The following is a 13983-nucleotide window of genomic DNA, read 5'->3' on the forward strand; positions in this document are numbered from 1 at the left end:
GTCTCAATAGGGCTCCGGCTGCTCAGATGTTCACGCTCGCCCACGTACAAAGTCAACTTCTGATGTCGGGCAGAATCAAGAAGGATACATAGTACTGGTGGTGGTGGTGGCCTGGTGGCTGCAAGATTTAGTTATTTGCAATCACTGTAAAAACAAATAGAAGCTGGCCGGATTTCGTGCTAGAGCCGACAAAATACACGAACGTTTTAACGTTTTTGACTTTTTCATTATCTTTTACTGCGCTGAAACACTGTTCACGAATTTAATAGCTTCCGACATTATACGAGCGTTGGCAATTAAAATTACTGCTGAATTATAAATTAAGACTTCCTTTCTTCGACCACCACTTCTATTTCGCCTCGTTAAAGTCGCAACGATTTTTGGCGCAGCTCAAACTGTTAATAGTTGATTACGAGATGCTATTTTGTTTGCATACCCCGCAATGGCACTCAAACACAACTACATCGTGCAAACATGCACGAAGGGAGTTCTATACTTTTTTTTTTCGTTCATACATTTTGAATTCGATCCGAGTTCCCTGTTTGAAAGCAACTAGAAGGACTCTTTTGACATACAGTGCGCAAGACCTAACAGCAAAGACTATTCCAAACGCATACAAGAAAAGACAGGACGAGTAATGTAGACCTAATATTGACATTCACGTGTAAAAATTGCGTAGGCGTGTAGTATATATATAAGCTACTTTGAATCATAATATTTAAAAAAAAAAAAGCTAAATTCCCCGATAGTTGTTTTTCCTGAAATATATTACTTTCATCTCCATCGATTTCTTTTCGCAGGATCTGTCACAGTTAAAGTTGGCTCCCTTCCAAACTTGGCTCTCTTGCTACTTTCTTAGACTCTTTTTAAAAGTGTAATGCCCTCTCGTTTTTTTCCCCTGTAGTCGAAACCGACATTCGCTTCTGCCATACGACTTTTGCTAATGATGGCAACTTTTTTCTTTTTTTTTTTGAATCTCGAGCCCAAAGTAAGAAATGTTAGAGGGGCTTAGGACTTTGGCCGGTTCGACATCGTCTGAATGAACGAAACAAACTACTAGAAAGAAAATCCGTTGGCATTTATAAAAGTCGGCGGTGACAAACGACGGTCTCTTTCTCCATCTACCTACTTCCTCACTGTTTCCTCGACATTTCCACGCCGGTAGACCGAGTACTTGTTTGTTTCCTCCGCTTTATACCCCGCAGGCTGACCACAGCGAATGGATCACTCATCTAGGCTGACGAATTAGTAGTCGATTGTTATCCTGTTTCTTTTTTCTTTTTTTTTACTTTTTGGGTTAGAAAGAGCGATAGACTGTCGTGTGTAGGAGCTTATACGTTACTGACCGTGACAAATTATACCTTTTTTTTTCATTAAAAGGGCGACGACATTGGAGGGATCAGAAAGACTGGAGAAACAAGCGCGAATTCGGTATCGATTGCCTTTAAGAAAAAGAAGAAAAATAATGGTTGGGAATACACGAAACTTGCTACGTACGTACCTTTATACGCACCCGATGAACATGTCCAGCCGTTGGCCATTTGACCAAGAGAACGACGGAATGTGCCATTTGCACGCGGATTTCATCTCGTCCCGCGCCGCTCCGAAGCTTTCCAATTTTCTCCGTTTCGTTGATGATTGCCAGATCCACCCACGATCAGATTCCTAGTACAAACAAGCGGGGGGAGACTCGGCTCCAGAGAGCAATAACAAACAAAATTTTATAAAAAAGAGGTCGACCCGGCGGTCTGGTTTTGGTACAGCGAGCACTTCCGTTAGCATTAGCTAGATGGATGATGTTGGAAAAATGTGGAGAAAAAGAAGAAAAACAAAGAAGAAAGAACTCTTCCAACAACAATTTGTGGAGCCCGCAAGCTCCTTTTTTCTTTTCATTTTCCATTCTATGAGATAAGGAATCAGACGGTGGAAGATGCCGGTAACTTCTGGTCGCTTCTCCTGCAGCGCATTAAAGAATAATGACATACAAGAAGATTGAGAGCTACCAATAAAATCTAATCTAGCCGCACAGCGCCAAAGTCTGCCTGTCTAGTACAGGGATTTTCTTCAGACCCATTTTTCCTCTTTTTCCTCTCCTTTTTTTCCTCTCTCTCACTCTCTCTATCCAAACTTTTGGACACGTCGTTCGCTGTATAGAGTTGGCACTAGTCGATTTTTCTTCTAACCATTCGTATTCATCCGAAAAGTGGACTAATATGAAGCCCGTCATGAGCGCAGGCGGATAACACGGCCCCTTAAGTGAGTGAGTGAATGATTGAGTGAGCGAATGAGTCCAAACGAGTGGGAGAAGAGCTAAATGATGGGAGTGTCTGAGCAATAGGTAAAAATCTTATCTCACGTCTCATCCACTAGTTTTATCTCAAATTTCTCAGAAATATATGAATGCTTGTCAGTTTAAAAAAAAAAGTAGGCCTGACAAGTTTTGGCCTGGGCACCGAAAGCTGCGACTCGAATCACTTGGCATTCACATTAGAGGCGGGCGGCAATTTATCTCTCCATCTCTCCCGGAATTTTGATTTCGATGCGGATGCGAAGCAATTATAGATGGCGCATCCATTTCAAAGTTGTTGCACTCGAACTGCATCCAGGCAACTTGCACTCGGGTCGCACTTATCAACAACGATTTCAACTGTTCGTCACTCATCACACTCTACTTCCGGCACAGTTCCTCCCTTTTAGGGGTAAATAATCACTAAAGCTAGTTCCGGTTCCGACTCTCAATGCTGTAATAGGGATATCACTTCCATGACTAGCCCTTGCATCAAATGCGGAAGAACCGGAAGCCAGACCTGAAACATCAACAAACATTTCCATTAAGGCCGTGTATATTAGATATTATTAATCTGTTTTTTTGTTTTGTTTTGTTTTTATCGAAAGTAGAGAAACATGTAATCGAAAAAGAGGATAGAATAAACGGAAGGAAAATTCAAATAGAAGTGTACCAAAAATAGCTTCCAAATCGATTAATTAATTCTTTAAAAATTTGAAAAAAAAAGAAAGCAAATAGAAGGCCGATTGAGTTGACATCTACATTGGTACGTGGATAGATTTAGAAACATCAACTGAAGGAATAACATTTTTTTTTCACATCACTTGCAAATTTACTCTTGCTTTTTGGAGGGGGGAGGGTTATTATTTTTTTGGAAGCTGTATAAGGCACACAACCGAAGCCTCAAAGACCGATAAATAATAGTCTCGAATGCATTCACTTTTGCACAAATCCAAAAAACAAAAGAATTTGTGTTTAAAAAAAAGAAAAAAGGACTAAATAGTAAGAGCTGAATTTTGGATTGTGTTTCTTTTGTTAAGTTTAGAGCACTTCATTGCCTACGCCTCTGCAACTAGCATCAATCGAGACTCGAGTAATAGTAAACCAAGACAACAGGAGATGGAATATTGTGAGAGGAAAAAGAGAGAAAAAAAAAATGTTAAGAGGCAGTTAAGAGAAAAATCACAGCTCCCGGACACCGGTTCCGTAGTTGGCTCCGCCTGCTTTGCAGACGGCTTCGCGGAAGAACTCGTAATTCAGCTCATCGGGCGTCTCAATCTGCAACTCGACTGCGAAATTCTGTAAAACAAAACGAACCATTTCATTTCGACGAAAAGCGAATGGTGTTTCATCTAATCAAGGTGATGATGCTAGAGAGAGAGATCAGAATGAAGTATAGTCTAATGAAAAACGATTTCTACGGCAGTTAAAAGACGTTTCTTTTAATGAATATTGCACCCAATCAAGCCAAATTGATCGCGAAGAGCACCTCTTTAATGCCTCTTCCGCCTCTTGTCATAACCATCCATCGTTAATTCGTTATCTAAAAAAAAAGGGGAGGCGGGAATGGGGACTGGGAGGGCTATGCAGGTTCGGGATTCATCTTATTCTGATTGATTAATACCATGATGATTTCTTTGACGAGGGCCTTGTCACTGCTGAGCCGGGCGCGCTTCATCGTGCTGACGTTGGGCCCCAGCCAAGTCACAAAGAGGAACTTGGTCCGCTTGCTCATTTCGTCGCCGCTCTGTAATTAAAGGCAATCAAAGAAAAATAAGTAGAACGTCAGAAAATAACTGGGAGGATGTTTGCAAGCCAAATAGAAAAGAGGAAATGAATTCCTCCGGCTTGTTGCTTGTACACACAAGATCGAACCTCGATGAAATGCGTTTTTACCTGAATGCGAACGAATCCAAAGGCGCGCTCATCGTCGACGAATTGAGTTCGAAAGTCGGCGAAATCGCTGCCGACAGCCTTGCTGCAGATCTGATTGCCTTCGAATTGGAACACCGCCCTATTTGAAACGTGAAAAACAAACAAAAAAAAATTGCGGTTCAATACATAATCATCCGTTACAGTCAGTCAAACAACAACAGCCCCCCAAAAGTTCATTTCTCTCTCCCCACCCGTTCCAGTTGGGTCGATTAAGTTAGTTTTGTCGTTCGTTCCACTTGTCTCTTCTCTTTCCTGTGGTTTTACATCATCCGACGCCGAACGAAATAATGCAACAACGAAAAAACCTATCGCACTCTATCAAAAGCGTCGGTGTGGAAACCGGAAAAGGAAGTGAAAATCAACGTTTGTTGGTTACCGATAGCGACAGACACAGAGATGCAGATAGATCGTGAACTTTATACATTTTTTTTGTTTTCGTTGTCCCTGCCACTTCACGGTCTCTCCCTCCCTCTCCTACTTTGGTTGAAACAGGAGAATCGGATGTGCGATTTGTTATTACCTTTGACAACCACCGCCACTACACACAAAGTAAATAAGTTAGCCGGCTCTAGAGCGCACACACACATCCCACCCCAGGGAATGAACCGGAAGCGTAATGTTTTTGGCGTGTTCACGGTCGAAGAATTATTACCACTCCCCATAGCCAACGAATTATAAAGTACCGCATAGACGACAAAATCATTCACTTCCCTAAAATTACATCAAGACTTATTTACATCCAAGCGAGAGCGGAGAACGGAATAAAATCCAGATACAAATGCGCACATAAACGCCGCCGTTGAGAAAAGCGATCTCGCATAACAACAAGAGAAATAGGGTGAAACCGAAAAAAATAATAATAATAAAAATTGCCAGCAGTTGGAAAAGCGATGATAGTTCAAAGGCCCCAATTGTGTGCGAGCCGATAAAAGTTTTTCCCCCTCAAAAAAAAAGTTTCGGGTGTTATGTATACGAGAAAAGTGGGAGAAAAGGAAAGTGCGTTAGCGATCGAGACTCGGCTCGAGTGGGCGAAGCACGTCTCTCGTTAGAACGATCATAAATGTACTTAAAAAGACGTGAATGAACCAAATAAATCGAATTAACTCTTGGGGGTTCACTCGACCATATCGCCCCGTTTCGAACGAAAGCAGCAGAATTCAATTTGACTTTCCAGGAAGAAACCAAGCACCACCTCCTCCCTCTTGCCCTGTCTTCGTTCCTAAACGAATCCAATCTTCAAATTACGACTTTGTAGGGAGCTGAAGTTTCGACTCGACTCCCGTAACCTTTTGTTTATCAAGAGAAAATCAATGCGGCAATTGAGACGAGCTATTTGAAGACGCTAACTGACGCGGGTGGCGAAACAAGGCACGAACTCTTGTCCCAGGGCTGTTGGATGTTTATGTGCGTCGAAATCAAAATGGCTAGACGCTGGAAAAATAAATAAATCAAGATCAACGTACGCAAAAGCGTCAGGCGAGCAGCCAGCCATAAAAGATGACTTGTTTTGACGTCAATCTGCAGCGGTAAATTACTTTTCGTTTGTTTGCGTCAAACGGCTACAACGCCGTGAGAGAGGCCAGTAGAAATATGAAATAAAAATAAAAGGGGGAACAACAGATGTTACAGCAGTGCGTTCACACCGAAGAAACCATTAAATGCTGGCTGCAAACAAAAAGGTATAAAGTACTGAAGAATTTTGAGAAATAAATAAATAAAATAAATCAGACGAGGTTCGTGTGAACAGATTTTTTGTTTACAGCCCGAAGGAAGAAGAATGCAACTCTTTCCCGATAGCGGTCGAATCAAGGCGTCAGATGTTGTGCAGATTTTATCCGATTTGATACGGTCGCCCTCCAAAAAAAAGACGGTCGAGAGATTAGCCAAGAGAAGAAGACAATTACGTTATTTGCCTGATATCATACTGTCTCACGACATCAGACAAGTGGTTCATTTAGTTACTCGTGATTTCTCGCTGCCATGGATAATTTACGCAATTAGCAAGAAATTAAGAGGTTCGTCCCGTAAAAACCGAGTCAAAACACTCGACTCGCTTCCGCTTGAATTAACATACTCGGATGGGATTCGCGAGACGTCAAGAGCACGGACTACACGCACTCGACTCGCGAATGAACAGACAACCGAAAACGATATGGAAGATGCTCAACAATAACCAAAAGAGAGGGTGATAAAACAACAGTCAGGATAAAATGAAAACTCGAATAGAATACCAATTCGTTTCGGTGAAATCCGAGCGGACGTCGTTGTAAGACTCTCGTACACTCTGCCGATCGATGTGCGTCTCCAGCGTCTGATCAAACATAAAAAGAAAAAGAAACCATCAGTTGCAGTCGGGTTATGACAACGGAGGGGGTTAAAAAACAACAACAACAAAACAACAATCAACTCAGCACGTGACACTGATAGCGATAGGTTGACGAGGAAACTATGCCACCAACCAACCAGCCATCCTCTCAAAGTGTAAACGAGTATCGAGCGGCGCGCCGCTGATGGATGAACGACGAAACGAAACAATCAAATAACTGTGAAAGAAACAATTAAAACTCAATGCAATTGAGCGCGATTCGGTCTGAGTTGGGCCGATGGAACGCGACGCAGATAAAACAAAAAACAAAAAAAAAGCCACCGCGTGTGGCACGTGAATAACCGTGGCGAAATGAACGACGCAGCGGACGGAACCAGATCTGAAATGAGAATTTGAGACCGAAAACGACACGACATGAGACACACACAATGAATGTGGAATGAAAATTCACACGACTGGTCGACCCGGTCGTCTTCAAAATTGATTACAACGAGGTTCCGTTTCTTTCTGGTTCTTTCGAAAAGAAATAAGCTGAGGGAAATTGGAAAATTCCTGGTTGGTTATTTGCTACAAAAAAAAAAGGGAGCAGGTTGATGTTGGCCGTTGGTATCGTGAGTGAAAACTCACGGTCCGGAATCGATAGAAAAAGAAACACGAAATCAGCCAGAAACACAAAACAATAACGGCGAGAGACAAGAGCAGAACAGAAAGAGCTAACGACATTTTGTTACTAAACGCATATGGCACGGATGGAAAGAGTGGCTCGTAAAAATAACACGACATTTGGTGAATAGTTGCAATTCGCCATATCCCGGCTGTTTTTCGGGAACCCCGAGGGACACAACAGTACATACACTCCACTACATACCAGCAGGTTTCAAGTGCGCAAAAACTTTAAAAAAAGAGAGCCCCGTGAATATGACTCTGCGGTTACGGTCACGCAAGCTGGTGAATAACTCAACTCGACTGTAAAGCACTACTATTCAAAGAAGAAGAAAAAAGGAAAAAAATAATAATCAGAATCATAAAAAACCAAACCAAAATGGCAGACATGGATGGAAAAAAAATCTTTACTCCCGTTCACCTCAGTCATGAATCACACAAAAATTGACACCAGAGGGAGGCCGCCTTGTGAACAAAAAAATAGGCATCATCACATATGTACCAGCATAGTGCACGTAACGTAACAAGGTCGGCCATTGCGACGCCCTTGGCACGGAGCCGTTATATAAAGCCAGACACATTATTCTCCTTCCCGCTTCCTCCCTCCCACCTTGAACAAGAAAGAAAAAGAATCCCAGGTGTGCGTCTGTCTCCAATTAAATGTCTCTCCACCTCTTCTCCAGTCCCCCGAAATCATTCAAAGTTAAATAAATTCACAACAAATGGACCATGCAGAGCGCGGCCAACGACTTGGCGATTTAAGAAAAACGGCACGTACGGACGATTGGTTCGAAAATATAAAATAAAAAATAAAAAAAATAGAACTCAGTTACCTTGTTGCGAAGACTGACTCGGCTGTTATTTTCTCTGCTGAACATGGCGGGCAAACGCAATCGAGTGTGTGCTATGCGCAACGCGGATATTCTCTCTCTCTCTTTACGGACGGGCAGAGCACGCAACGACACACTGGCCACGTACAGAGCAGCAGCAGCACACTCGAGACACTGCTGTATCTCTCCCCCTTTTTTTCCCGTCAACGCTCAAAGATAATCAAAAAAGAACGGAGACTCAAAGACGCTGAATTCACGACGGTCGATCGGAATGGCGACCGTTACGGTCAAGATCGAAAGAGAACGAGGGACTCGAGAGGACAGCGTCGATAGATTCGAGAGAACTGCAATCGAGTGCAGAGTGATGAGAGCGTAAAGCCAACACGCCAAACTCGTTCCGTGGTCTCGGGAATGTGCCACTCGTAGAGACGAGAGAAAGAAGAAGAAACAAAAAAATTCAAACGCTGGTACGGTCTACTACTGGAGTAGTAGTTCTCTTTTGGCTCTGACGATTTTCCGTCTTCTCTTTCCTGTTTTTATCGACAAAATGAAATAACCTCTGCTGGTTCTCTCTCTAGTCTCTACCACATCCTTTGACGAGCTCTCCGGTACTAGTGCAGACACGCAAGCTCGCAGTGGGAAAGGCAACGACTGATGAAACGCCACGCTGTGGTCATACATCCAAATCAACCCCACCCCAAATCGCCACCATTTTTCTTTTTCTTTTGGATTTTCCTTTCATCCTTTTATTATTTTAAATACCGCCCCTCTCAGTCTCTCATTGTTGCCTTTTACACATCTCACGCGATCGGGATTCGGTTCGTTCCTCATTTGTTTTTATTTATTTTCCCCCCTTTCCTTCTTTTTTTGAATGCTGCTGCCTCCCGTTTCCGCTCGTCTTTCAAAATCAGGAAACCCGAGTTCTCATTTTGCATGACTTGTTTGTTGTTCGTCATCTCATTAATTCTCCATGGCAGTTCCTGTTCAACTAAATGCGGTTTTTTCTTTCTCTCTTTCTTTCTCTTTTGTTCGGATAATTATCATCATTTATTAGCAGCACAATAAAACAGTTTCCAGCTCTCAAAAATGAGACAAATGATGTGGAAAGTAGGGCACAGCCTCAATTTCGGGCCTACGCATCGCATGGCATCGTCGCTATCGCGTTACGCCAGTTCGCTAAATTAATCAATGTTTATCACAACTGGGCTGTTGGGATTTCAGGATCGCATATCGAACAAATGTCAGAATATAACTCTGTAAGTATAGTACAGCGCAGGCTTCTAATTTAATTGCAACGCGAAACTAGCGATTATGTCACAAAAGGGATGCACTAACTGACAGCCAACGGACGATACGTAACGACGTAATGTCTTTTGTCATTACTATCAATGATCCGACATTCTAATCAGAGAAATTCGAGTTGAACAGAATAATAATAAAAATAAAACCAAAGAATCAAATGTAAGGAATGAATGAACTCTTACCAGGTAGGAAGGGAGAACGTTGTTGGCGACTGAAGTCATTGTAGTTTGCTGATCGATTTCGAGAAATAGGAAAACTTTGACTGGACGAAATAATGTGATGGACGGAGAGACTTCTTCCAAGTTGTTTTGAATGTTCCAGCGGGCCTTGGTGTATACTGCGGTAGAAGACAAGGTGGTGTTCCAGTGTATAACTGCTGTGCCTGAGCGTCTGAAACTAACTGAAGCCTTGGCTCTTTTTCTCTTGCCGGTTTCGACTCTGTCAGTCCAGTTCCCAATCTCAATGTTCGTGGGATACGCCAAGTGCCGACCAGAAATCTGTTGGTTTTTTCTTTGTATTATTATTTTTCCTTTTTTCATTCGCCCAGTCGCCAGTGTCCGTTCTGCTCCGGGGAGAGAATGGAATGTATCATCCCCCCCTCTCTTTGGTTCGTTTCCTCCTTTCTTTCGTTCGTTCGGTTAGGTTATTCGTGCTGTAGCTCCAGACTGCTTCATTTTCTTTCTTAGTCGCCCGTTCTGCCTTATTTCAGCTCAATGCTCAAGTCTCTCTCGGTCGGAGGGTAGATGACATTGGACGGACGCAGAGAGCACAAATCGCGGGCCATCTGTTGCTTCGAGGCACGCAATCCGCTTGTCTTCTCAACGTGTACAGCAGTTTGTCCGGTTACAGTTTTTTGTCTGGGAAAGAGAAAGAAAAAAAAGAAAAAAACAATCAATTCTTGATTTTCTCGCTTCGCTTGTATCCGATTCACATAATATGGTCTAGCTATTTTGTTTGATTTATTTCACTCTGATATTTTGAATGAGATATTCAGGTTTTCGTCGAGTTGATCTAATGATCTCTCTCCAGAGTTGGATATGTGGCATAGCGTTGAATTCATGCGCTGGCGGCTATATAGCGCTCGGCGATCACGATCAAAACTTGGAAGACGAAAACACACGCTCAGATGGTCCTCGTGATGATGAAAGATCCGGCGTGATTTAACCACTAACGAGGCGAAAACACCACGACTCATGGCCAACAGCTAGAGCGTCTCAAGTTCCTTCATTCCTTAGATGATAAAAAGCAGCAGCAAATGATTTTACAAGGACGTTGTGAGCCTATGGCCATGCGAAGTTTTTCGGGCGACGACTAGGATTTTTTTCATTACATGCGCAGGCCTATGGATGCCAACTGTGGATGCCATCAGGCATCAATCACCGGTTGCGACAATGATCAATTGAATTTCGCTGTGTGACACGCCGGATCGATGGCATTCCTGAATGTTTTATTGCCGTTCCGATCCTTGATCTCCTGCCCACTGGCAAACACATCGACAGTGGGGCCGACGAGCGGAAACTCATCGGAGATCTTTGCACAGTTGCGGTGATTGCCCTCCGACACGTAACTCTCTCACGGCCGCCCAATTCCTTTTGGCAAAGAAAAACACAAGAACTCGGCAGCAAGAGCGACCGAATTTTCTTCATCTTCTTCCACGACAATCGTTAGATCTCCCCATGCGTTTCGGTCGCCCCCTGCTTACGTGATTTGTCCTTGGCCGAAACGAGGGCTAAGAGATTTAGGGATAATTTTTCTCTCGTCTGTCTGCAAGGTGTTTGAGCGGTTTCACGGAGCAAATAATCAGAGAACGAGAGAGTACAGCAGAAGTGTAGCAGAGAATTTTGGAAAAAAAGAAAAGAAAGAGGTTCTCCATAAAAGCTGGCGTGGGGTAGATTGGTGGTGGGGTTTTTTCTCCATCTCGTAAATTCATCTCACGCATAGCGGTTGATTCGCCTAGCTTCTTCGTTTTCTTTTTCTTTTATTCTGCTGCCAGCAATCCGCCAACGGCCCAGTATGGTCTGCTATTCTATGATATATTATCATCGTGGTAGCGGCTAAAATGTCAGGCTCCATCGAACATGGAGACGTCGGTGGTCCACAACGGCGGTCCTATACCTACTGTCCTCCCCCCGATCCCTTTTTTTTTTCTTTTGATCTTATTTTGTTTCTTTCTTCTTAACAACTCGTCCCTTTGCGATCGTTTCAAATGTAGCCCATAGACATTTAACGGCATCGTGACTCGACATTTACCGTCCAACAATGGCGGTAAGTTTGACTATTATTGACTGGAGCAGCACAGAACGCGCGGACCAATCAATAGAATGACCCAGCAGAGACCGACGTGGGCACCCACATTACACATAGACGTGTTTTCCCCCCTTTTTTTCTTGTATTTTCACGGCGCATAGGAGCAACCACAACACGCACAGATAACCCACTCACACACACGAAAAAATAAAATTGGTAGAAATGAAAACAAGAGAGCTGGCAGTGGTTAGCTACATGGACACACGTCTAGATATACGTATATATTTTAATGGTAGAATAAGAAAACTTGTTCTTCTTCTCACGGACGAATTTTTTGCCATCGTCCTATTACCTCCGATCCACTCCACTTTTGCAGCAACCAAAGGAACAAGATGCGCGCGTCCTCTTTTTTCTCTTTTTTTGGGGGGTGCATCACGCGTCTGTAATACATTTATATGTACATGTAATTCCCTGAGCCAAAGTTCCGGGGCTTCTCCGACATCCATTGGATAGGACGGAGGATGGCCTCTGTCTGTCTGGCTGCTGCTGCTATGCAATTTTCCGGTCGATGCCTTGGATCGCTTTCGAGAGCTGATTGCTGCTGCTCCCCCTTCATTTTTTATTGCATTGAAGATATCCTGCTCTGGGATAGGGGTCACCTATACAGCACACAAGTCTCTCTCTACTTAAGACTTGTACCCGGAACTCAAAGAACGCACTATACGGCTGCTGATGTGATCCTCAGCACAGAATCAACCGAAAAAAGAAAAAGGGTAATACTACTAGCGGTACTTTATCTTTCTTGACCGGTTCGAAAGGCGATCAAAGACTTAAAAAAAGACCCGCTCTCCGTAAATACCCGTGAAATTTTAGATAATTAAATATGTACTACTATCTGCTGGAGGGGTTTATCTAAAACGTCGTTACGGGGGAGAATTAAATATTTCAAGAAAAAAACCAAGAGAGAAACAGACAACATGGATAACGGACTCGAAAACTCACTTTGGTTCAAATATCTTATTTATCTTCGTGATGGAGTAGCAACAACGATGAGAGATTTAGTTGGACCAAGTCTCTGAAGACTTGGCATTTTGCGGGGCGGTGGCGGCGGCTAATACCTCATCAATTGGTGAGGATGCCGCTCCATTGTATAAGAACTTCAATATTCTCCATCTTAATCTCCGCCTGCAGTTCGTATCAATCTTTGATGGGTACCAAAAAAAAAACGGGGACCGAGAGCTGAGAACGAAACATATAGAGATATGAAGAATTTCCTATTTTCGATGTGATTAATTAAAAGATAACGAAAAAAAAAAAATTGGGAGAAATGCGAGAGAACGAGAGAGAGAGTTACTCTTCTTTTGACGGTTGATGGGGTGTTCATCTTACATCTCCCGCGGGATGTCGTATAGTTTTCCCGGATCCCAATGATGGATGATGGATGTTACAGCATTAGTCTGCTGGTCTTGACGTCGACAGAATACGAGATGGACATATAAAATGGGGCGGAGAGGGAAGAACCGCATGGATTCCCGGAAGCACTACCTATAGCGACTTCATCTTTCGTCGGCTATAAAGAGCATTAATGGCGGTGGAAAGCGCTCCTACCCGCTCAACGTCATCGTGAGCGTATATACAATCGATGGAGAGACTAGCTAGAGATGCATACACTGTTATATAAGTACATCTATGGTCTCTCCCATGTAGGGGATGGATTGGAAAACGTAGGTAGAGAGAGAGCAATATGAATCGTACAGATTCGTTAAGGATAAAAGCAGCGCACAATAGAACCGGCAAGGCTCTCCTCATACGTCATAGCAAAGATGAATTTCATAGGAAGCAATATGGAAAGTTGAATAATTGACATCCAGTCCATTATCAAATTTGTAGCGATTGGTGTCTCTACATAGCCGCCAAGTAACAGCAGAACAAATTGCTCTGGGCTTTTTAGACGACCCGACAGGACAACAAGAGAGAGAAAAAAGAGCGTAAAAATCGTGGGCCCAGAAAAAGTCGTTTATCAGGGTGACGTGTCCGGCAGCTGTTGGCCGAGCTCTCCTTCCGTTTTCTTTTTAGTGTGTGCACACAGCCACAATTGCGTCGTGTAGGCTGGATAGCCGTACAGCTCTATAGCTGTACGGCAATATCACATCCACTCCACTCTTGTGGACGAGTTGTGCGCAGCACGTTCATATAAAATTCGTCGAGCGACGGCCAAAGCCCATCTATACAGCTTCGCACTTGCCACCGCATCGATTGGCACACCACACAAGCAAGAGTCTCTCCTGTAACCCCATTGGGAAATGAAGAGGAAGAAGAAAAAAGATATTCAGGTCCCCCCTTTTTTCTTTGCGGAAAGACCCCTTTGCCCTTCTATTATATTCCCTTCATCA

General features: G+C 43.3%; 1 protein-coding gene across 2 annotated transcripts; it reads right to left on the reverse strand.

Annotated features, from left to right (window-relative positions):
* Window positions 1-2825: 2825 nt before the first annotated feature.
* LOC124193285 (coactosin-like protein) lies at window positions 2826-10195 on the reverse strand. Of its 2 annotated transcripts, none has more exons than XM_046587047.1 (5): window positions 9526-10195; window positions 6454-6533; window positions 4184-4301; window positions 3912-4034; window positions 2826-3586 (listed from the first exon to the last, which is right to left on the reverse strand). In XM_046587047.1, the coding sequence occupies exons 1-5, from the start codon at window positions 9880-9882 to the stop codon at window positions 3470-3472; spliced, it is 795 nt and encodes a 264-aa protein (XP_046443003.1). In that variant the 5' UTR covers window positions 9883-10195; the 3' UTR covers window positions 2826-3469. The 2 variants fall into 2 exon arrangements, with proteins under 2 accessions (XP_046443003.1, XP_046443002.1); XM_046587046.1 differs by lacking the exon at window positions 9526-10195 and adding an exon at window positions 8045-8746.
* Between the last annotated feature and the right edge of the window lie 3788 nt (window positions 10196-13983).

This window comes from Daphnia pulex, chromosome 4, assembly GCF_021134715.1.
Source record: "Daphnia pulex isolate KAP4 chromosome 4, ASM2113471v1".
In the NCBI taxonomy this organism is placed as follows: domain Eukaryota; kingdom Metazoa; phylum Arthropoda; class Branchiopoda; order Diplostraca; family Daphniidae; genus Daphnia; species Daphnia pulex.